The sequence below is a fragment of the Chiloscyllium plagiosum genome, chromosome 5, assembly GCF_004010195.1.
Source record: "Chiloscyllium plagiosum isolate BGI_BamShark_2017 chromosome 5, ASM401019v2, whole genome shotgun sequence".
NCBI classification, from domain to species: Eukaryota; Metazoa; Chordata; class Chondrichthyes; order Orectolobiformes; family Hemiscylliidae; genus Chiloscyllium; species Chiloscyllium plagiosum.
In genome coordinates this window covers 44232570-44257968 of record NC_057714.1, presented here as the reverse complement: position 1 = coordinate 44257968, position 25399 = coordinate 44232570, and the positions used below count along the sequence as shown (strand labels likewise).

Here is a 25399-nt window from a genome sequence, read left to right as displayed (position 1 = left end):
GAGGATATAGATAGACTGGAGAGTTGGGTGGAAAAGTGGCAGATGGTTTTCAATCCAGACAAATGTGAGGTGATGCATTTAGGCAAGTCTAATTCTAGACCGAATTATACAATGAATGGAAGAGCCTTGGGAAAAGTTGATGGGCAGAGAGATCTGGGAGTGCAGGTCTATTGTACCCTGAAGGTTGCTCCACAGGTGGATGGAGTGGTCAAGAAGGCATATAGTATGCTTGCCTTCATTGACGGGGTATTGAGTAAAAGAGCTGGCAAGTCATGTTAAAATTGTACAACACCTTGGTTCAGCCACATTTAGAATACTGTGTACAGTTCTGGTCGCCACATTACCAAAAGGATGCGGACTCTTTGGAGAGGGTGCAGAGAAGGTTTACGAGGATGTTGCCTGATGTGGACGGTGCTAGCTATGAAGAGAGGTTGAGTAGGTTAGGTTTATTTTCACAAGAAAAAAGGAGATTGAGGGTGGACCTGATTGAGGTTTACAAAATCATGAAGGGTATAGACAGGGTGGATAGAGACAAGCTTTTTCCCCAGCGTGAAAGATTCAATAACAAGAGGTCATGCTTTCAAGGTGAGAGGTGGAAAGATTACACACGGCAAGTACTTCACACAGAGGGTAGTGGGCATTTGGAACGCGTTGCCAGCAGAGGTGGTAGAGGCAGGCACTGTAAATTCATTTAAGATGCATCTAGACAGATGCATGAGTAGGTGGGGAGCAGAGGGATACAGATGCTTTGGAATTGACTGACAGGTGTCGACAGTACATTTGGATCAGCTCAGGCTTGGAGGGCTGAAGGGCCTGGGCTGTAAATCTTCTTTGTTTATTCTATTATGTAGATTCCAGAACTGCACACAATATTCTTGTCATTGCCCTAATTGAAATTTTAACCAGTTCCAGCAAAACCTTCCTGCTGTTAACTCTGTGCCTTGATTAATAAAGGCAGGTATGCCACTTGCCGCCTTAATCACTTTATCTACATGTCCCACTACCTTAAGGGACCAGTGGGCATGCACAGCTCTAATCCTTTGTGCTTCCCAGTTCGATTCATCATGTCCAACCCATCCATGCCGACCAGATATCCCAACCCAATCTAGTCCCACCTGCTAGCACCCGGCCCATATCTCTCCAAACCCTTCCTATTCATATACCCATCCAAATGCCTCTTAAAAGTATTTTCTGACCTTGTTCGTCCTTCCCAAGGAGAACACTTCAGACTAATCTGGATTGAATTTTGTTTGGCACTAATCAGCCTTCTATATCCTCCTATAATGTAAGGCTGTAGTCCTCACTATTTGCCACCCCACCAATTTTTGTATCATCCCCAAATGTATTCCAGAGTTTGGGGCTACGGAACTGAAGGCATGGTCACCGTTGGTGGGTTAAAATTGAATAAATGGGAATCTAAAATTAGAGAAGTGCATATACAGAGAAACCTTGATTATCCAAACAACACAGGCGGGGAGTATTTTGTTCAGATCATCGAATGCCAGACAACACAGTTTAGCCAAGCACCGGGACCTTATGATCTTGCCGGATAATCCAAAATTCGGATGATCGAATGCTGGATAATCGAGATTCCTCTGTATATCAAGAAGTCAAGGGGCTGTGGAGGTTATAGGATATGGAGGGACCAGGCAATGAAGGGATATGAAAACTAGATTTTAAAAAATCAAATTAGGATTATGTTTGACTAGGAGCCAGTGTACATTAGCAAGCATGGGACTGAGAAGGAAATGACAGTTGCTTCAAATTAAGATACAGGCAACTGTTTTTATGACGTTGGCAATGGGTAGAATGTGGGACATCACCCAAGAGTGCATTGGAATAACCAATTTTCAATGTAACATAGGCATGAAGGAGAGTTTCAACAGCTGAGCTGAGACTGGGACAAAGCTAGTGTTGATAGCAGTGAAAACAGGCAGAGTGAATGATGGCACAAGGAAGAGGTCAGAAGATCAGCTCAGGGTCATTTATGACATCAAGGTTGTGAATAAATTGGTTTAATCTAGGGAGAAATCTTGATACAAAAGTTATTGGCTTCTCTTTACCATTGGATAATATGTGAGAAATGCCTGCTCCCACTCCATATCGTGATACATGCTAGTTACAGCAGTAACTTAGTGTCAAATGAGCTAGGACTTCTGACTTTATTAAAATCTCTAACTTATGTAAAAGCTTTAATGATAATTTAGCAAGCCCAAAATGGTTTATATGTTTAGCTACTGGTGCCTCAGTTATTGTTTTTACTTTTGAAGGTGTTATATGTATTCCGTTAACATCAATGACATGGTTTAATATTCGATGGAAGGTTTAAAAAAATTCACATTTGTCTTTCCTCACTGTTAGGATGCAATCTTCAAGTCATTGCAAAGTAAATTCTGGAGATGCTTTTATTCTTTTCTTCTCATGGCTAAAATATCATCTACGTAACATTAGACTTGCTCCAATCCAATTAAAATCTAATTCATGGCATATTCAAGGTTAGAAGTTAAACAACACCAGGTTATTGTCCAACAGGTTTATTTGAAATGAGAGTTTCAGAGTACTGCTCCTTCGTCAGGGGCAACACTACAAAAACTTGTGATTTCAAATTAATCTGTTGGACTGTAACCTGGTGCCATCTGACTTCTGACCTTATCCACCCCAGTCCAACACTGGCATATCCACATCATGACATATTTAGAATAATGCAGATGTAGATATGATTCCGAAAGGAAGCCCCTTCTATTTGAATAGTTCTTTGTGTCACGATCATTAAGTATTTCTGTGACGCAGAATCAGCATTTATCTGGAGATAGGCTTGATTAAGGTGAATTCAACTGAAAAGCTAGCCTCCAGTTGGTCCAGCAAATTTATCATTGATTAAAGGCAAAGATATGCTCAGCACACTGCATTGGATTAAAGTGACCTTAAAATCACCGCAGAAGCATATGGATCCATCTTTCTTCTTCACTGATACAATATGCAAGGCCCAATCACACTCTTGTTGAAACTTTATTGCTGGAACAGCACAGCAGGTCAGGCAGCATCCAGGGAACAGGAGCACCGCAGAAGCATATGGATCCATCTTTCTTCTTCACTGATACAATATGCAAGGCCCAATCACACTCGTCAACAGTTTCAAGGACTCCCACCTTGACCAGCCTATCCCATTCTGTCTTAACCTTTGGTCTGATTGTTGTTAGGTGCTGATCTAGCCTCACGACATTTTGCTTAATTCTCATCCTTGATCTTCAATTTGACAGATGCCTTTTCCATGCTTCCTGGATCCCAACCTCAACATTAGTTGTTTTCTTATGTTCCTATGACCAGGAGGCTGAAGTGTTTAATACCAGGAGCTTTATTAGTTTCACTTTAGATTTTCACTTTACAGGGAGCAAGGTTAGATCAAGCTCTTTCCTGCGCAAAATGGTTGTTGGCATTATCATTACAAGATGTGATTAGACTCTTAAAGTGACAGCCCACCATACCTACAGAAACACACAACAGGTGGATCTTCATGGTGACGTCAACTGATGTGGGAATTGAACCCCTGCCAGTGGCTTCCCTCTACAGCACAAACAGCCAACTAAGCTAAATGATTCCTATCTTCAAGTAATGTTTGATCCCTTGTTAAAAACCGTCTCTCTCGTTTTGGACAAAAGATCATTCATTATTTACATAGTTCATGTATCTCCCATCCCTACTCCTAATAGTTAACTAAAATAGTAAACTCTGCATTTAATCTCCCTTGTTGCTGCAGTTTAACTCAGCTGGTGCAAATCTACTTGGTAGAATTGTAAAATAGCGTACCATTGAAATGGCTGTTCAGCTCCTCCTGCACAAATCAACACATTATGTCAAGACTATAACTTCACAGGTGTTGCCACCGATCCCATTCTCTTATATGATATGGCATCAAGAAGAAACAGCAGATACAAAGCCCAGGTCAAATTTATAGTTGTTGAAATTGCACAGGCGAGAAGCAATTGTGCAGCAGCTCAAGAATTCAAGACGCTGCACATGCAACAAAGCTCCCTACTTTTGATAAAAATTTAATCTCAAACTCGATTCCCATGAAAGTTTGAATGTAAATTTTCTATTAGATGAAATGAAGTCCAATGTCTTGACCTGCTCAAAGTTATTTGAATTCTTTATAGCAGGATAATTGCTCTATATTTTAATTCTCTGCTCATTCAACCGTACATAAGGAATGTTTTCTTTCCTAATGTGTACATCATTCTTGTTGACTTTATAAATGTTAATTTCTATTCATATTAATCCAACTTTGAGGATCCCACACTGCATTTCTGTTTTGCTGTTGGATATTTTTGAGGTTTGGTTCAGTGTGAAACTGTACACTGCTTATGCCAATAAGAATTGTGCCAAGATTGTCCACACTCCTTTCTCTTTGCCCGTACAGCAGAAGGAACATTGTTTCTTTATTGGGATTTAAATAGGCAGAATTAATGATATAACTGTGTTCTTTGGTCTGCACCATCAGGCTTTCTGTTGTCTGAAATGGTTGTGAAATGAGCTTTAACTAACTACTGTTTCCTCATTATTGTTATTTAATGTGTAATTACTGCAAAAGCAAACTTCAATTACAGAAACTTATTGAATTGTTCAATTTAAAAATGCACGTTTTTTTTAGTGCCTTATTACCTTGAACAGTTTCAAAACCTTTTCCAAAATGTATAACTTTTACAGGTCTGATGGTTTTATCAGCAAATGAGACAGTCATATTTACATCAGCAATGTTTCACAAATAACAGAGACTTGAGTGGTTAGTTAGTCCACTGTTTAGTAATTATTGAACACAAGCCATTGGCTGGGCAATGGCTAAACTTTGTTTTTCGAGCAGTAACATTGATTATTTGTGTCCCTTTATGTTTCCAAACATGTCTTATTACGTGTCTTAAAGAAACTACTGCAACAGTGCTGCAAATGCCTGTCCTATGTTAGGGTTTGAGCCGCAGCAATTGTACAGATCAGGAGCATGCTGCCATCTGAGTTAATATCTGAACTACATGCCCTGAACCTCATTGTCTGATATAAGACTGCTGTTCCAGTAGGTCAGTGGCATGTTTGTATTAGTATTTACTGGAAGGAAATCAGTTGACACATTAAAGTACTCAGTAATTGCCATTCATAAGACATAGGATCAGAAATTAGGCCATTCAACCTCTGTCATTCAATCATGACTGATAGGTTTCTCAACCCCATTCTCCCACTTTCTCCTCGTAACCCTTGATCCTCTTGATACTCAAGAACCTATCTATTTCAGTCTTAAATACACTCAATGACCTGGCCTCCACAGCCTACTGTGGCAATGAATTCCATAGATTCATCACTCTCCAGCTGAAGAAGTCTCTCCTTATCTCAGATCGAAAAGCTCTTCCCTTACTCTAAGGCAACGCCCTTGGGTCCTCGTCTCTCCTACCAATGGAAACATCTATTCTGTCCAGGCCATTCAGTGTTCTGTATGTTTCCATTAGATCTCCTCCCCACCCTCCTTTTAAAAAAAATCCTTCTAAGCTACATCAAGTATAAACCCAGAGTCCTGAAACGTTCCTGATATGTTAAACTTTTCATTCCTGGGACCATTCTCGTGAACCTTCTCTGAGCACGCCCCAGGGCCAGAACATCCATCCTGAGATATGGGGTTTAAAACTGCGCATAATACTCCAAATGTGGTCTGACTAGAGCCTCAGAAGTACATCCCTGCTTTTATATTCATGTGCTCTCAAAATAAATGCCATCATTCTAAGCTACATCAAGTATAAACCCAGAGTCCTGAAACGTTCCTGATATGTTAAACTTTTCATTCCTGGGACCATTCTCGTGAACCTTCTCTGAGCACGCCCCAGGGCTAGAACATCCATCCTGAGATATGGGGTTTAAAACTGCGCATAATACTCCAATTGTGATCTGACTAGAGCCTCAGAAGTACATCCCTGCTTTTATATTCAAGTGCTCTCAAAATAAATGCCATCATTGCATTTGCCTTCCAAACTACTGACTCAACCTGCATGTTTACCTTGAGCGAGTCCTGGATTAGAACTCCCAAGTCTCTTTGCACTTCAGACTTCTGATGTTTCTCCCGATTTAGAAAATAGTCCATGCCTCTATTCTTCCTATCATTTGTTTGTACTTTCCCTACATCTTCAAATACATATCCAATTTTGAAAGTAATGATGAAATTTGTTTTCACCACCCTATCAGGCACTGAATTTCAAATCTTACTGCTCTTCCATGTCAAAATAATGGCTAACGTTAGCTACAGCAAGGCAACATCAGAACACTTTGAGACCCTGAGTAGGGTTAAACTCGGTCATGGCACTGGTACTGTTTGGCATAATCTTTTCTTTGCTGTTTCCATATGCCCTTGCTGATTGATGAAGGATGCCTCTTTACATACCAGAACTAATGGAAAACTGTCTAACCTTGCTTGCCTAATATTCAAGTCCAAGATACACTAAGTCCTTATCAGAGTTCCCTTGCATTGGTGCTGCCACACTAACAGACCATGCTGTAAAACATGTGCAGTGGTGATTGGACAGACACTCTTATGTCAGTAGAGAGTTTGACTATCAGCAGCAGGGAGACAGATGGTATGGTCCGGGATGTTGCAATGACAAGATGACACTGGAGATTGTTGATAGTGTCACATATCTTCATAATCGCCAGCAATCTGTCACTTGAAAGCAATGCCTGCATCACACAAGATACAGTTGTTATTACATTAGATTACATTACATTACAGTGTGGAAACAGGCCCTTCGGCCCAACAAGTCCACATCGACCCGCCGAAGCGAAACCCACCCATACCCCTACATTTACCCCTTACCTAACACTACGGGCAATTTAGCATGGCCAATCCACCTGACCCTGCACATCTTTGGACTGTGGGAGGAAACCGGAGCACCCGGAGGAAACCCACGCAGACACGGGGAGAACGTGCAAACTCCACACAGTCAGTCGCCTGAGGCGGGAATTGAACCCGGGTCTCTGGCGCTGTGAGGCAGCAGTGCTAACCACTGTGCCACCGTGCCGCCCAAAGCTATGTTATGTAAAGCTAAGCAAGAATACATGGGGCAACAGCAACGTGACTGAGTGTTTGCCAAGCCTGTGCCCTGAACATACATGGATGACATATGCTCAGCAGGAGTAAAGGCTGAATGGCTTCTGCCTTTGTCTCGGGTGTATGTGTAGCAGTTCTTGGCTGAACGACAGGGTGGACTTTACTCTTGTCTGATGGCAGATTTGAAGAAGAGTAATTCTAAATCCATTGGGAAGTTTGTCTGACCTTCTGTGATTGTATTCCCTGCACCAGCTCTCACCACAATTCTATCAGCCACAATGAGCTAATTGAGTTTCTTAAATGGGCTATTAATTTCTACTTAACAGCTTTACTAAGGATCATCTTCATTACTGCATAACAGTCTTGGAATGCTTCAAATGAACCTGCCTCCACCACACTCAGGCCATGAACACCAAACTTTAAACACTCACTGCCTGAAATTTCTTCTCATGTTACTTTTGCTTATTTTGCCAATTGCTTCATATACATGCTCTCTCCTCCTTGATTCTTTCACAACTAAGAGCAATTTCTCTCAATCTACATTGCCCAGCACACACACAATTTTGATTAGTTCCATGAAGTCTCCTTCCATCCTTTTTCCATTCTGCATAGTGAACTTACCACTGGGTCATGAGTTCTTGACCATCCATATCTTTGCAACATGGACACCTGTAAGTGCTGGGAAATAGTCTCTTAGAGTGGTAATCTCCTGAAGATTGCATGCTTGGTCAGGTATTCAAAGAGGTGAGCAGGAACAAAAGGCTTACCTGATCATAAAGTGGGTCTTGAGAGAACAGAGGACTTTCCCAACCCATTGTGACCTTCTAAGCAAATGTGACAGAGACTGCCAAGCCAGACTGAGATTCCTGAAACCTGAGCCACTTCAGTGATGCTTAACAAAGTTGACCACCACAGTATGAATTCACTGTCTAATGTGACAGAAGACTGGGGAAAAAAATGAACATTTGTATATCAGAAACCTTTTCCCTCATGTCATCTCTGCTCTTGCAAATTGTCTTAAATCTGTGCCGACTGGATTTTGGCCTTTTAGTTAATGCAGTGGGTTCTCCTTTCTTCTCCCACACTGTTAATATATTTTGTAATTTTAAACACCTTTATCGGATCTCACTTGGTGTTCTCTGCTCAGAAGGAAGCAAGTCCATTTTTCCTCGGTATTCATGGTAGTAATACCGTATTCATGGTAGCCATCCTCTGAAATCTTTCTTCCTTTTGAGTTTATTTTGCTATTAAATCAATGTTACTGAAAAAAAAGGAGCAATTCTGAAAAAAATGGCCTAAATTTCATATACCCAATTATCTTTGTTTATAATTTCCTCTTCATTTTATTTCTAGGAAAATACATGCAAATGATGAATATCCTGAAGCCAATTGCTTTTGATGTTATCCACTGTATGTCACAACTATTTGACTATTACTTGTATGCTGTATATACGTTTTTTGGACGGGAGGACATGGTAAGTTCTGATGTCTATAATAGTTGTTCAGTTCTCCAACAGATACCGATATCTTAACAAATGGCTACGTGTTTTTGTATGATGTCTTTCATGTAATTAGCAGATCCTTAGGCATTTCATAGGAGCATTCCGAAGCAGAAGCAAAGTACTCTAGATGCTTAAAATCTAAAAATATAAGTGTAAACTGTGGGAAATACTCAGCAGATCTGACAGTATCTATCGAGAGAGAGAGACAGAGAGTGTTATAACTCTTCAATTTGCAATCATGAATCTAATGAAAAGCCCACGACTTGAAATATCAACACTGTTTCTCCTCCACAAATGCTGCCTAACCTGTTCTGTATTTCTGGCATTTGCAGTTTTTATTACAAAGCCAAATCTTGCACTGAGCTACATAAGGAGATATGGGAATAAGTAAGCAATAGTTGGTTAAAGAGAGAAGTTTTAAGAGGGGTCTTAAAGAAGGAAAAACTGCATGAGATTGGAGAGTTTTAGGGAGGGACTTCCAGAGCTTAGGGCTTTAACGACTTCAATGATATGGCTTCAAGTGATGGAGCAGTTAAAAATTGGGGATGTTCAAGAGGCCAGAATCTGGATGAATGGAAAAGTCTGAGCATTGTATAGCTGGGCCAGACTACAAAGGTAAGGAACCTGTTTAAGCAGGTATAATTAGGGATGAGAATTTTAAAATGTAAACATTGCATAATGGAGCCAGTGCAGGTCAGCAACGGTTCAGTCTGTTGGCTAGACAGACTTGGTACAAGTTAGAACAGAGTGGCAGGATATTGTGTGCAATTCTGATCTCCCTGCTATAAGAAGGATGGTGTAAAACTTGAAAGGGTTCAGAAAAGATTTACAAGGATGTTGCCAGGGTTGGAGAGTTTGAGCCACAGGGAGTGGCTGAATAGGCTGAGTAGGCTGAATAGGCTGTTTTCCCCTGGAGCATCGTAGGCTGAGGGGTGACCTTATAAAGGTTTATAAAATCATGAGGGGCATGGATAGGGTAAATAGACAAGGTCTTTTCCATGGGGTAGGGGATTCCAAAACTATAGGGTATAGGTTTAGGCTGAGAGGGGAAAGATTTAAAAGGGACCTAAGGGGCAACTTTTTCATGCAGTCGGTGATGCATGAAAGGAATGAGCTGCCAAAGGAAATGGTGGAGGCTGGGACAATTACAACATTTAAAAGGCATCTGGATGGGCATATGAATAGGGAGGGTTTCGAGGGATATGGACCAAGTGCTGGCAAATGGGAGCAGACCAGTTTAGGATACTGGTCAGCATGGATGAGTTGGACTGAATGGTCTGTTTCCATCCTGTACATCTCTATGACTCTCAAATTAAAAGAAGCTTGTGTATGAGCAGCCTGCTTGATATGTTGGAATAGATTTATGGTGAAAAAAGAAGCACAAATTAAGTATTAGATGAGTTGAGGTAGGACAGCATCAGGAAATGTTGTGATGTAAGAAATTGGCTGATTGAAGGACAAAATGTGTAATTGGTTGGTAACTCATCTCAGACAAGTATGAAGCTAGTGTTGTCTAGGTTGGTTTAGATTTTTGTCGAGGAAAGGGATGAGTCGATAGCGAGGCAATGGAGTTTAAAATGGATATCAAAGATAATGCATGGCTTTAGTCTTCCCATACTTTCAACTGGTGAAAGTTTCTGTTGAACCCTCACTGGATGTCAGACAAGCAATCTGACAATTTAGAGATAATACTTGGTTTAGTGAGATGTGGTGAGATAGAGTGAAGTATTGTGGAAATTGAAGCTATGTTTTCTGATGATGTTGAGGTAAAGCAGGTAGCTATGAAACAGGAGGCCTGAGGACAGATCCTTGTAGGACACCAGAGGTGGTGATATTGCAAGTGCTGCTTTGGATTCGTTTTGGTAAGAATGCAGTGAGGTAAATGGAGTTGCTGCCAGTTTGATGACTGTTGAAAGATGGTGCGGTGCAGTGCAGTGTGTCAAAGACCAGGACAAGAAAGAAAATGTGGGCTTGGTGAGCAGGAGTGTCAATAAGAGAATAATAGAGGCCTTGGGTAGGAGTGTCAGGGAGTGAAGGAGCAAGCAGGAGGCAAGTGAAGAATCAAGATGTGTGCAGCAGTATGGAGATAAATCAAATCAGCAAGTTATTATCAGTCATTCAGTTATTAAAAGTGAGAAGATATTTGTGAGGTTCAAGGCACCCAATAACATTTTAATGTAAAAATTACAAGTCAAGAATGTACATTTTTTTATGAGAAAGTGATTATCATTCAGCAGGTTGACTTAATTAGACTACCATTTTCCTGATCATTGGAAGCTATTTTCATTTCTTATGTCAATTACTAATATTTTCTAAAATCAAATCGTAGAAGAGTACAAAGAAACATTTATGCATTGGTAACATTTTGACTTATTTCAATATAGATTTTTGAACAAGTAGGTGGAGTTTGGCAAACTTAAATTATTTTTCACTTGGGCAAAGCCCTTAGATTTTACGGATGGTGTGAGTGAGTTCGTTCACAAGTGAAGTATTTTACTTAATCTACATTTCAGGCTTTATTTTCTTTCAGTATGAATCCACAGGACTGGGACTCATTAGCAGCAGATTACGAACCACATTGAATAGAATACAAGAGAGCCTTATTGATCTGGTAAGGAAATGAATCTCTGAATTTTTTGTTTTAGTTGAATTAGCTGCAAAAACAAAGCTCCAACATTCACAGGGAATTGTACTTGAATTTTAGACCTCCTTGCTGTAAGGTCAGTTATCTTTGGGGAAGGTTTCTGTCACCTCAGGTATAATTGTACAGACAGATTGGTGAGAGAATGGTGTTGAGAATGTTTATTCTCAACTAGTATTTAGCAAGAATAAACTCAGTGAAATTCAGTAGAAAAGTAGCACAAGAGCCATATTTGCAATAAGTCAGAAGTACTAAACCTGTCATTTAAAACTGTTACAGAAAAGGAATATTTGAGCAAATATTGTGTCCTTCAGCTTTTGTTTGTTGAGTAGATAAAAATCGCACACTTCTGGCAAATGTTCTATTATCTGCTGAACAGAATACTCTCAGTACCTGCCATCATTGGAAAGGTCACATGTGATGTGATGAACGTAGTAGAAGAAAGGGTTTCATTTATGACCTCAGAACATCCCAAAATGCAGCCAAATAATTATCTGCAAGGGCTTCATTGAAATGTTGGAAGCACAGCCAATTGTGCACATTAACATGATGCTAACAGCTTAAAAGGGGGAAAAAGACTTGCCTTATATAGCACTCTACAGCCAATTAAATTCTTTTCAACTGTAGACACTATTGTAATATAGGAAACATGACAGTCAATTTGCGCACCACAAATATCCACAAACAAGCAATGCCCAGGTAATCTGTTTCTGTGACAGTGATTGAGAGATAAAATTGGTCAGGCCACTGGGCACAGCACCCTGCTTTTCTTTAATATAGTGTCATTGGGATCATTTGCATCCACCAAAGCAGATGGATGAGGTCTGGGTTTAAAGTTTTGTCTGAAAGACAGCACTTCAGGCAGTGCAGCATCCTGTCAGTACTGCATTGGAGTGTGAGTCATGATTTTTTTGTGTGCAATTGCTGAAATGGGATTTGAACCCGGAACATTGTGACTTTTTGAAGGCACTACCTGCTGACCCCTGGCTGGCACTGATAACCTGTCAATATGTTACAAACTCCCTTGATTTTCTTTAAGTTAGTAACAGATGATCTATTATAGAGTCATACATGACCGAAACAGACTCTTCATCCGTGCCAACCAAGTTTCTGAAAACTAAATTAGTCCCACTTGCCTGCATTTGGTCTATGTTCCTCTAAACCTTTGCTATTCATGTACCAATCCACATGTCTTTTATATATTATAATTGCATTTACCACTTCCTCTGGCAGTTCATTCCACATACAAACCATCCTCTGTGTGAAAAAGTTGCGCCCATGTCCCATTTAAATCTTTCTCCTCTGTTTAAAAAATGTCCTCTAGTTTTGAACTCGCCTACCCGAGGAAAAGACCTTTGCTATTCACCTTATCTATGCCCCTCATGATTTTATAAAGCACTATAAGGTCACCTCTGAACCTCCTACGTTCCAGTGAAAAAAGGAGAAAGTGAGGACTGCAGCTGCTGGAGATCAGATTTGAGAGTGTGGTGCTGGAAAAGCGCAGCAGGTCAGGCAACATCTGAGGAGCAGGAATCTGATGAAGGGCTAATGCTCGAAACATCGATTCTCCTGCTCTGCGGATGCTGCCTGACCTGCCATGCTTTTCCAGCACCACACTCTCGACTTCAGTGAAAAAAGTCCCAACTTATGCAGCCTCTCCTTATAACTGAAACCCTCCAGTCCTGGTAACATCCTTGTATATCTTTTCTGAACCCTCTCCAATTTAATAACATCCTTACTATTACAAAATGACCAAAACTGTACACTCCAAGAGTGGCCTCACTAATGTCCTGTTCAACCTCATCGCGACATCCCAACTCTTATACTTAATGGCTTGTGCAACGGAGGCAAGCATACCAAACACCACCTTAACCACCCTGTTCTTCCCACGTATGAGTACAAATCAGATGCCCTGAAGACTTATAACTTGGACAATGCAACACGCCTTTAGTCAGGTGCTGGTGTCAATGTACGTATTGTGCATAAATCTCTGGAATAGCACTGCTTACTGTCACAAGTCAGAGTACTGACAGCAGGAATTAGGGTGTCATGTTACAGCTGTACAAGACATGGGTAAGGCCACATTTGGAATACTGCAAACAATTCTGCTCACTCTACTATCGGAAGCATGTTCTTAAATTGGAAAGGGTGTGAAAAAGATTCCAAGGATGTTACTGAGACTCGTAAGGTTTGAGTTATAAGCAGAGGCTTGACAGGCCGAAACTACTTCCCCTGGAGGGTAAGGAGGCTGAGGGGTGACCTTATAAAATTGAGGGATGTAGATAAGGTGAATAGCCAAGAGATATTTTCCTCAGAGTAGAGGAGTCCAAAACTAGAGGGCATAGGTTTGAAGTGAGAGGAAAAAAATTTAAAAGGGACCTGAGAGCCAATTTTTTTCAGAGGGTGGTGCATAGATGGCATGATCTGCCAAAGGAAGTGGTAGAGCTTAAAAATGTGTTGCTGGAAAAGCGCAGCAGGTCAGGCAGCATCAAAGAAGCAGGAGAATCATCGTTTCGGGCAATAGCCCTTCTTCAGGATTCCTGAAGAAGGGCTTATGCCCGAAATGTCGATTCTCCTGCTCCTTTGATGCTGCCTGACTTGTTGCGCATTTCCAGCAACACATTTTTAAGCTCTGATCTCCAGCATCTGCAGTCCTCACTTTCTCCAAGGAAGTGGTAGAGGTGGGTATAATAACAATGTTTAAGATGCATCTGGATGGATCCATGGATAGGAGAGGTTTAGGGAGATATGGGTGAATTACAGGCAAATGAGACTAGTTCAGTTTAGGATACCAGGTCAGCATAGATGTGTTGGGCTGAAGGGCCTGCTTCTGTGCTCTGTGACACTGAAAAGCACAACCTTCTGACTCTGGCAAGCTTACAACTACCTGAGGCTTAACTGGCATTGTTCGAGTGCTGCATTGTTCGAGTGCTGCACTCCTGCACCCAATATTAATTTAGGGAAACAAACAAGTTCTCCCATTTTCTTTGCCTCTGTTGCATCTGATCTGATGATGCCACTTCTGCAGGGTGGCCTCAGGAATGTCAACCATTTTCTTAACCAAGGATTGCCCAGTACCATGGTCAATAGGGCGCTTCTCCAGTTTCTTCATTTCTCCTCCCCCCACCTTACCCCAGTTCCAACCTTCCAGCTCAGCACTGTCCTCATGACCTGTCCTACCTGCCAATCTCCCTGCCCACCTATCCGCTCCATTCTTCTCTCTGACCTATCACCGCCATCCCCACCCCCATTCAACTATTGTACTCTTTGCTACCTTCTCTCCCCCCTCATTTATCTCTCCACCTTGGAGGCTCCCTGACTCTATTCCTAATGAAGGGCTTTTGCCTGAAACATCGATGCTGCCTGACCTGCTGTGCTTTTTTAGACTCTGATCTAAACCCTTTAGCCATGTCTGGCCCATCTCCTGCCTTTTTGCCCTCACCCATTCCCTTCCCTCCCACAACAATGAAAGGGGTCCCTGGTCTTCATTTATTACCCCATCAGCCTCTGCATCGAAAGGATTGTAAGTTGCCATTTCCAGCACCTCCACCTGCAACAAAATGCCACCATCAGACATATATTCCCCTCCCTCCTTTGTCAGCATTCCATTGGGACCATTTCATTTGGAACACCCTGGGCCAGTCCCAACACCACCAGCCTCTCCCACACACCCCCACCAATGGCACCTTCCCATGCAAATGCAACAGGTGTAACACCTGCCTGCTTACTTTCTCCCTTCTCACTATCCAAGGCTTCAGTCACACTTTACAAGTGAAACAGCGATTTAGCTGCACTTCACTCAATCTGATCATAGTGTGGTCTCCTCTAAACTGGGGAGGTGAAACACAGATTGGATGACCGCTTTGCAAAATGCCTACGTTCTGTCTGCAGAAAATTAACCCCTTGCTTCCAGTTGCCTTCCACTTCAACACACCACCATGTTCCCACACTCCCGACATTTGTGTCACAGACCTGCTGCAGTGTTCCAGCAAGCCTCAGCGCAGACTCAAAGATCAGTATTTGATTTCCCACTCTGGGATCCTGCAGCCTCTAGGATTCAACATTGAGTTCAATAACTTCAGAACTTGATTCAATTCTTCTGATTTTTGTTTTACCCCGCACCATACCCGGTCATGCTATGACATGGGTTGTTTTTAGCACAGGCAACCCATTTTCACCCACTTTTAGGCCTATTATCACATTACGTGGTTTGCTTTCACTACAGACTGCCCATTCTCTACTACCCTCAACTCTCATTATCACTAACTCAGCTTCTCTTTTGTCTTGGCCTGCTATCTGCAATCCCCTCATTTGCCTATCCCTTTCATCATTCTTTGGGCTCCATCTCCACCTATCCACTCCGCTGTCCCTTGTCCAACCTCCTCTAGTTTTTCCTAGCTGCTATTAGTCTGATGAAGAGTCACTGGACTCGAAAACGTTAACTCTGCTTTCTTCCCATAGGTGGTGCCAGACCTGCTGAGTTTTGCCAGCAATTTCTGCCTTTGCATGAAATATTTGGTGTAAATTGTTATTTTAGTTTAAAAGAGATGTTATTTAGGCTTGCTTTTACAACTGGTTTCCATCTGCTTCATGATTTATATGGGCAGAAAAGTCTGAAGATAATTGAATTATCTTCAAAACCCTTATTTTTGAATTAAAACCTTGAATTTCAACCATTATGTTCTATTTTAAGTCTCCAGTATCTGCAGTATTTTCTTGTATTGAATCAAGCCCTTCCAATGATTTGGTGACCACCTGCTTGTGCATATTTGTTTACAGTATTTGTGATGCATGAAGTGCACTATAAGAACTTGTTGCCAATCTTAGTGACAGTTGAAACCAGGAAAACAGTACAGCCAAAACCTGAAGCCAGATGGCTGAACTCCTACAATAATTATCTATTGTAATGTTAGCTTTGGCTGGAAAAGGCAGGTTCATTGTAATCTATGGTTTAATGTGATTGAGGATTTCTGGGCTTCAATGATGTAGGTTGTTATGGGAACCAAAAGCCAAGACCTCAGTGTTTGATAAATAATCACTGATTATAAGGCAGTTCCAGACTTGCTAGATGTGATGTCAGACCTGATTATTTTTCCATTGAGTAATTGTTTCCAAAACTCTGGCAAGTAATGGTATTTAAGAAAACAAAGTTACTGCCCAGCAATTGATAACTGTTGCATTATATGCTGTAGGATCAATGTTTTTTCCTCCCACAGATAGCATTACCCCGTTGCTTGAGTATGGGAGGTTAACAGCAGAGGGATGTGTTGTCAGCTTTTCATACCTCATTCTGAAATTCAATGGAGCTGCTCTGATCAAAATTAGGCAATTTTCAGAGCATCCGAGGAGCAGGAGAATTGACATTTCGGGCATAAGCCCTTCATCAGGAACGGCTAATGAAGGGCTTATGTCCGAAACATCGACTCTCCTGCTCCTCTGATGCTACCTGACCTGCTGTGCTTTTCCAGCGCCACACTTTTCAACTCTGATCTGCAGTCCTCACCTTTTCCCAGTTTACAGAGCAGGCAACAGTTAGAAGTTGCACCATTTAATTTGTGGTTTTATTTGTTTTACCACAGGGAGTACAGCAGTTTAGACAAATTGTTGAATCTTCTCAGGCAAAATTTGTATAAATTCTTGAAGACAATAATTCAAGGCTGAGTTAGACAACAGAAATGGGTCTGGGTGGGTTACTCTTTGGAGGGTCGGTGTGGACTTGTTGGGCCGAAGTGTTTCCACACTAAGTAATCTAATCTTAAAAAAAAGCCAGTACAGATGTAGTTAGAGTAATTATTGGAGTAGGGTAGGTTTTCATTTGTCCTTTCTACCATATACAACTGATGCCGTAAAAGTGCGACAGCATTCCTTCAGGACCGAGGGTGCTACATGGACAATCATACACAGCATAAAGTGCATAAGGAGTGCAAAACACGCAAGTTACAGAGTAATAGAAGAATGATAAATAATAGACATTTTTCCAGCAGCTATTTGAAGTTGTGCAAATAATTTCAGATGGCAAAGTGTCCGAGCATACTGTGTTAAGGAGCCTGATGGCTTGGGGGAGGAAACTGTTGTGCAGTCTGGCCATGAGAGACCAAATGCTCTGGTATCTTGAGCCAGATGGCAGGAGGGAGAAGAGTTTGACGGAGGGGTGGATGGAATCTTCCACAATGCTCTTAGCCTTTCAGATGCAGCATATGGTGTAAATGACAGGCTTTTCCACTATAATCCTCTGTGCTCCTGTAAAAATGTCTAATGAAGTTAACTTGTTTTTTTTTGTCCTGTGCTGTTTTATCATATTGAGGTAATTATGGTATATTATGATATGGCAATCATTTATTGTGCTGTTCTAACTGCAGACTAAGAGCAGCGTATCTGTCATCTATTTTTTCATAGTTGTCAGGCATTTTCATTAGGGTTGGGGACAGAATGGTTATAACCCTGCTATGACACCCAACTTTGGAGAGGATAACATTAGGGTGGACAAAATCATACAGTTAGACCTTACTGCTGTGAACTGAATTTCCCTCTATCTGCATTAAATGGAGCTTCCAATAGTTGTAGCATTATGTGTTTATTATTTCCAAAATTTCTCCTTTCAGCACCATAATGCCTGTTAATGATCTCCTTTTCACATACATTTCTTGGAATATCTGATGGTACTAATTTGTTGACTATCTTCTTTTCTATGATCAGTCTTCACTGTGAAACCATTCCTTTGCTGCCTTCTTTGAAGGTACCCTACCTATCTCACTTAAATTATTTCCATTTGCTATCTGAATGTGATTCAAGTTTTTTTTCTTCTGGTTTGATCCTCGTGTGGCAATTATCTCTTGTGCTTACTATTCTTAGTATTTCTATTTTTTGTGAAGATAGCACTGCAGTTACTTGTTGACATGTTCATTTTTTTGGAAGTTTCACTTACTTGCCCAAATACGGTTGTGATGGCAGAGAACATTGCTCTTTTACCTAATCTGTTGTACGTGTGAACTTTAAAGCACTTCTTTAAAAAACACGATCATTTATACCGTTATAGCATTCCACTGTTATGCCCTTCAACTATCCTTTCTAATCGTCCCTCTTCCATGTACTACTTCAACCCCAAGTGAAGAATTAACTAATAAATGTTATCTTTCCAAAATGCATAGATACCCACTTTCCTTAACTATTTATATGTCACAGTGTGGTTCTTTTGAATGCTATGATTGCAAACCCAAGTTACATTCTCTGGTTTTATGGCTACCTCCTCTGAAATCTGATTTGTTGCTTTCATCACTTACAATCAGTTAATTTTTGGGACTTCGTCATATCTGGTGCTTTTCATTGCCCAGCCAGTCTGCAACTAATATTTGCCATCAGAATCTACTTGCTCACATCTGGCTTTCCGTGTTACTTCGGCTTTATAAACTTCAACCGAATGTTTAATGTTCGTGATCAATAGACAATTTTCACAGGTTTTAGTTCATTAATTAAGTTTAACTTTCTCCTTCCTGAGCACCTCAGAAAATGTCTCAAAATGCCTGTCTTGTTTACACCTTGCGGCTGTACAGGACATTGGTTAGACCACTTGTGGAATATTGTGTGCAATTTTGGTCTGCCTCTTATAGGAAGGATGTTGTGAAATTTGAAAGGGTTCAGAAAAGAGTTACAAGGATGTTGCTAGGATTGGAGGGTTTGAGCTATAAGTAGAACATAGAATAATACAGCGCAGAACAGGCCCTTTAGCCCTCGATGTTGCACCAACCTGTGAACTAATCTAAGCCCATCCTCCTACACCCATCATCATCCATGTACTTATCCAAGGATTGTTTAAATCTCCCTAATGTGGTTGAGTTAACTACATTGGCAGGCAGGGCATTCCACACCCTCACCACTCTGAGTAAAGAAGCTGCCTCTGACATCTATCTTAAATCTATCACCCCTCAATTTGTAGCTATGCCCCCTCATACAAGCTGACATCATCATCCTAGGAAAAAGACTGTCATTGTCTACACTATCTAATCCTCTGATCATTTTGTATGTCTCTATCAAATCCCCTCTTAGCTGCCTTCTTTCCAATGAAAACAGACCCAAGTCTCTCAGCCTTTCCTCATAAGACCTTCCCTTCAGACCAGGCAACATCCTGGTAAATCTCCTCTGCACCTTTTCCAATGCTTCCACATCTTTCCTGTAATTGGGCAACTAGAACTGTACACAATATTGCAAGTGCGGCCACATTAGCAGTTTGTATAATTGCAGTATGACATTACAACTCAGGAACTCAATCCCTCTACCAATGAAACCTAACACACCGTATGCCTTCTTAACAGCATTATCAACTTGGGTGGATCTATGTACATGGACTCCAACATCCCTCTGCACATCCACACTACCAAGAATCTTTCCGTTGATCCAACGTTCTGCCTTCCTGTTCTTCCCAAAGTGAATCACTTCACATTTAGCTGCATTGAACTCCATTTGCCACCTCTCAACTCAATTCTGCAGTTTATCCAAGTCCCCCTGCAACCTGCAATGTTGTTCCATACTGTCCATTACTCCACCGACTTTAGTGTCATCTGCAAACTTACTTACCCATCCATCTATGCCTGCGTCTAAGTTATAAATGACAAACAACAGTGGTCCCAAAACAGATCCTTGTGGCAAACCACTAGTAACCGGACTCCAGGCTGAATATTTTCCATCAACCACCACTCTCTGCCTCCTTATTGAAAGTCAGTTTCTAATCCAAACTGCTAAATCATCCTCAATCCCAGCCAGTGGCTGAATAGGCTTGGGGCTGTTTTCACTGGAGGAGAGAGCTCTATAAAATCATGAGGGGCATGGATAGGGTAAATAGATAAGCCCTTTTCCCTGGGGTGGGGGAATCCAGAGGTAGAGGGCATAGGAAAATTTTCAAAGGGACCTAAGGAACAATTTTTTCATGCAGAGTGGTCCGTGTATGGAATGATCTGCCAGAGGAAGTGGTGGAGGCTGGTATAATGACAACATTTGAAAGGCATCTGGATGGGTATATTAATAGGAAGGGTTTAGAGGGATATGATGCTGGCAACGGAACTAGATTAATTTAGGATATCTGGTTGGCCTGGACAAGTTGTACCAAAGGATTTGTTTCCGAGCTATACATCTCTATGACTCTATGAATTTCACCAGCGGCGGCACCAAAATTGGAATATACAAATTGCTGTTTAGAAGGAAATTTGGCATTATGCTAGAATATCTTTGGCTATTTTTTGCTGATCATATGAAATCTCAAGGACATCTGGTTGCAAGCCACTGCTTTTGACAATAACATGAATTTATATAACACCCTTAATTTAGTAAGTCGTCCCAATTTGCTTCACAGGAGTGTAATCAGTTAAAATTAAAGAGCATAATGAGACATATAGCCACATAAGCGTACGAAGAAGAGAGGGATAGAGGTGCAAAGTGTTTTAAACAGTGAATTCCATCGATAATTGACAGTATACCTGCTTATGCTCATAGTTTTTGTGTTCAGTGTGACGTCACATGCCTTTTTGAAAATGATGTATTTAGGTGACTATTCCAAATGATTTTCCGACCACCTTGAAAGAAAACACTCTCAGACCCAACCAAAACCCATCTATTTTAATATCCAAATCAGAAATGACTTTTATGCTTAATACACCATTAGCACAGCCTGAGTTGGTAAACACAGGAAGTTCTGCTAATAGGAAGAAGACATTTCAGAGGAACATAGACATACTGAAAGGATGAGCAAAAATGTAGCTGGTCAGTTTAATAAAATTTTCAAGTCTGAAGTTGATAGTTTGTTAAATAAGGACGTTAATTGAAAGAAACACGATGAATGGAATTCTGATTTAAGGGAATAGCTGTAATTGGTCGAATGGTAAATTAGGCTTGAGGACTTCAATAGTGAAAACTGAAAATGCTTTGGAGAGATGAAGTTCAGTGACTCGAAATCAGGACCTTTCGGTATAAAACCATTAATCTTAAATGTTAAAGTTGTTTCTCCACAGAAATTGCCTGACCCGTTAAATATTTCCAGTATCTTATATCTAAATTACAGGTGTTCAATTCTCAAGATTCTTCATATTTCCAGCATTTGCAGTATTTGGCTTTTGTGTTGTGAAGTTCAGTGTTCCGCTTAAAAGAGCAGGTGAAATAGAAAACAGCAGGAATGGAGCAAGAGGTCAGTGGATAATTCTGCCAGGCAGTTATTGGTTTATGTAACTACTTTGTTTCACCTCATTTGATTTAAAAGTACTGTGCTGAAATTCTAGAAATGCACAGCAGATTAATTCGTACATAGTTAATGAGGGAGTGTTAAAGGACATTAACAAAAAAAAAAGGAAAAATATCTTGTTGATCTTTTATTGTTCTGGAAAACCATGATTTCTGAATATCCTGACAACCAATAAGTATAAAAGAGCCCAGTTTGTCAAAATAAGTCACGTTTCCTAGTTTTGAGTTTAATGCTGTGTCCACGCACTAGGATGGTTAATTGATGCTGCCCTGACTGTTGAAAAACACTGACTTGATAAAAATGGATCTTCTGACATCAGCTGTAATTCTGAAAACAAACTAAGATTTTAGCTTATAATACAAGATAAAATGTTGTAAATTGTGTTTTCACTCAGTTTTGTGTGTGGCTTAAGTATTCTGCAAATCCTCAGCATTGTAAAGATTTTCTTTACTTTTTTTTAAATTTGTGCTTGGATCACTGCACCCTCTGGTCCTTTTTTGCTTTGCAGCCAGTTCTAAGATAGAAGATTCACTAGGATGATCCCTGGTATGGAAGGATTGTTTTTTGAGTAAAAGTTAAACAGATTGGGATTCTGCTCATTGGAATTTAGAAGAATGAGAGGTGATCTCATTGAAACGTATAGAATTCTTAAGGGGATTGAAAGGGTAAATGCTGAGAGGATGTTTGCCCTCATGGAAGGTCTAGGACTGGAGGGCATAGTCTCAGATTTAAGGGATGACAGTTGAAGACTAAAATGAGGAGGAATTTCTTCTCTGAAGGTTGAGAGTCTTTGGAACTCTTTTTCCTACAGAGAGCTGCCAGGGCAGTGTCCTCGTGTATTGTTACAGCTGAGATAGATTCTTGATCAGTAGGCAATCAAGGGTTGTGGAGAACAGAGCAGAACAGTAAAAATAAGGGTTTTCGGACTAGCCATGATCATCGTGAATGACAGAGCAGATCCGAGAGGTTGAATGGCTTATGGTCTTATGGTTTGTAAGTTATGTTCATTCAGTTATCAATAAGTCCAAACATCTGAATTTAGTTCATGTGCAAATATAGCTTTCATTACATATAATGGCTTAAACTTCTTGTATAGTAATTTATGTTCCAGTTGTTCAGTCTACTAGATATTATATTTGACTAAATGAGTACTACAGTAGATTACCTGATTTGTAGGAAGACCATCGATTTATCCATCACTACTTATTCGGAACAACAAAATTAACTTTTCCTCCAATCCACCACATAAGTTCTGTAGCTAAACGAGGAGAGAGAGAATTTTAAAGGGGTCCCTGATATACAAACATCTGACTTATGAATGCTGATACTTAATGAATGTGATCTGATATAGGAGTATAATTTTTAAAGTCCCAACATATGAACATTTTCTATAATTATGAATGGCTATATTGTCCTGCATGGTGTTCCAACCTGCGTACAAACCAGCTTTCAAACGGACTTGAGAATGGAAGCCATTCAGAACCCAGGGACTGTCTATATATGAACCGTCGCCATCAGATTAGAACAATCTTAAGCAATGATGTAACTTGTAGAAATAGCAGTGGATGATGTGCAACATCACCTCTAACATTATTATGCTGTCTTCAGATAACTGCATGGAACACCACTTTTTCCAGACATCAATCTATTCCTCGTAACCTGAAGTCCAACTTTGTATTAAGAAAGTTTCAATAATCCAGATAATTTGAATTAAAATTGTAGATAGTGTGCAAAATGAGAATTTGATGTAGTGAAAAGATTTGAAATATCAGTTCATTTTAATGATTCAGTTTTATGAATTATATTTGGATATAAATAAATAATGCTTAAGTGTTGATATCTAACAAAAGGCATGATATTTCGGGGCATTGTATTAACATTTTATGTAATATTTCAATTTTATTCATATCTAGATCATTACTGCTTAAGTGTCACAAATGTTTATAACTTTCAAACTATTTTTCCTCCATTGTATCTCACAAATTTGGTTTGTTGCGATTACATTTTAGCCAAAAGCTTAAATGTCCACAAAAGTCTTGAATGTTCAGCATTGTGACTTCCAAAAGGCCTTTGATAAGGTGCCACACGGGAGGCTGCTGAGCAAGGTGAGGGCCCATGGTGTTCGAGGTGAGCTACTGGTATGGATTGAGGATTGGCTGTCTGACAGAAGGCAGAGAGTTGGGATAAAAGGTTCTTTTTCGGGTTGGCAGCCGGTGACAAGCGGTGTTGGGGCCACAGCTGTTCACATTATATATTAATAATCTGGATGCAGGGACTGGGGGCATTCTAGCGAAGTTTGCCGATGATACAAAGTTAGGTGGACAGGCATGTAGTACTGAGGAAGTGGGGAGGCTGCAGAAGGATCTAGACAGTTTGGAAGAGTGGTCCAGGAAATGCCTGATGGAATTCAATGTGAGCAAATGCGAGGTCTTGCACTTTGGAAAAAAGAATAGAAGCATGGACTACTTTCTAAACGGTGAGAAAATTCGTAAAGCCAAAGTACAGAGGGATCTGGGAGTGCTAGTTGAGGATTCTCTAAGGGTAAACATGCAGGTTGAGTCCGTGATTAAGAAAGCGAATGCAATGCTGTCAATTATCTCAAGAGGGTTGGAATATAAAAGCACCGTTGTGCTACTGAGACTTTATAAAGCTCTGGTTAGGCCCCATTTGGAATACTGTGTCCAGTTTTGGTCCCTCAGGAAGGACATACTGGCATTGGAGCGTGTCCAGCGGAGATTCACATGGATGATCCCTGGAATGGTAGGTCTAACATATGAGGAACGGCTGAGGATCCTGGGATTGTATTCATTGGAGTTTAGAAGATTAAGGGGAGATCTAATAGAAACTTACAAGATAATACATGGCTTGGAGAGGGTGGACGCTAGGAAATTGTTTCCGTTGGGCGAGGAGACTAGGACCCTCAGAATTAGAGGGGGTAAATTCAGAACAGAAATTCAGCCAGAGAGTGGTGGGCCTGTGGAATTCATTGCTGCAGAGTGCAGTGGAGGCTGGGACATGAAATGTCTTCAAGGCAGAAATTGATAAATTCTTGATGTCACAAGCAATTAAGGGCAATGGGGAGAATGCGGGTAAGTGGAGTTGAAATGCCCATCAGCCATGATTGAATGGCGGAGTGGACTCAATGGGCCGATTGGCTTTACTTCCGCTCCTATGTCTTATGGTCTTATGTGACTATTTTGTTCTTTGTATGTCAGGCAGTTCTGTGAAACACATATATTCCATATATTTACCATTAGATGGAGCATTTTCAGCTCCAAAAATGAGAGGAACCTCATGACTAAACCCACAGTGTCATGGATCAGATACTTTGAGGGAAATTTGTTTTGTCCTGACTTTTTTACAACCATAGCCACAGTAGTTCTGTTAGTATTATAACAAAAAATTAATATATACAGAATGGTGTCATAATGGTGAAGACTTTAACTTTTTAGCATGGACAAATCAAATTGGCAAAAGTGATCTGCAAGATGAGTTTGTAGTTTGTTTGTTTTTGTGGCAGTTTCCTGGTAAAATATGATGTGTAAATATCTCCGGATCAACTTATTTTTGACACATTTTTGTACATCGATGAAGGTTTACTTAGTAATCACATATGAAAAAATACTTTGGGGACAAAAGTGACCAAAAATTGAGCTCCATATTAAATTTGAGAATAGTGTGACAAGCTTCCAAACAAGAATCTTAAAGTCAATTAAGTAGTAATGAAGAGAGAACAGGACCAGCTGAGTGAGTAAATAGGTTAAAAGAAATGGCAGTAAATAAACAACAGAAAACATTGAAAAAATGTTTTGATGATTATTGTTCCATTAAAAATCAAAAGCATAGTAGGAAAGATATGTCGAAGAATGAATAGCATTAGATTAAGAACAGGTATTTAATGTTATAATCGATAATAAGACAAAGGATGAATAGAATTTTAGAAATCAGCAAAT

The 25399-nt window shown here is 40.4% G+C and overlaps 1 protein-coding gene across 2 annotated transcripts in view; it reads left to right on the top strand.

Annotated features, from left to right (window-relative positions):
* vps50 (VPS50 EARP/GARPII complex subunit) overlaps positions 1–25399 on the top strand; it is a 182923-nt gene that overhangs the window by 139081 nt on the left and 18443 nt on the right. For both annotated transcript variants that reach the window (XM_043689946.1, XM_043689947.1), the window contains exons 21-22: positions 8432–8553; positions 11111–11191. In XM_043689946.1, the coding sequence (XP_043545881.1) occupies positions 8432–8553; positions 11111–11191 (203 nt within the window). The remainder of the gene's footprint in view (positions 1–8431; positions 8554–11110; positions 11192–25399) is intronic.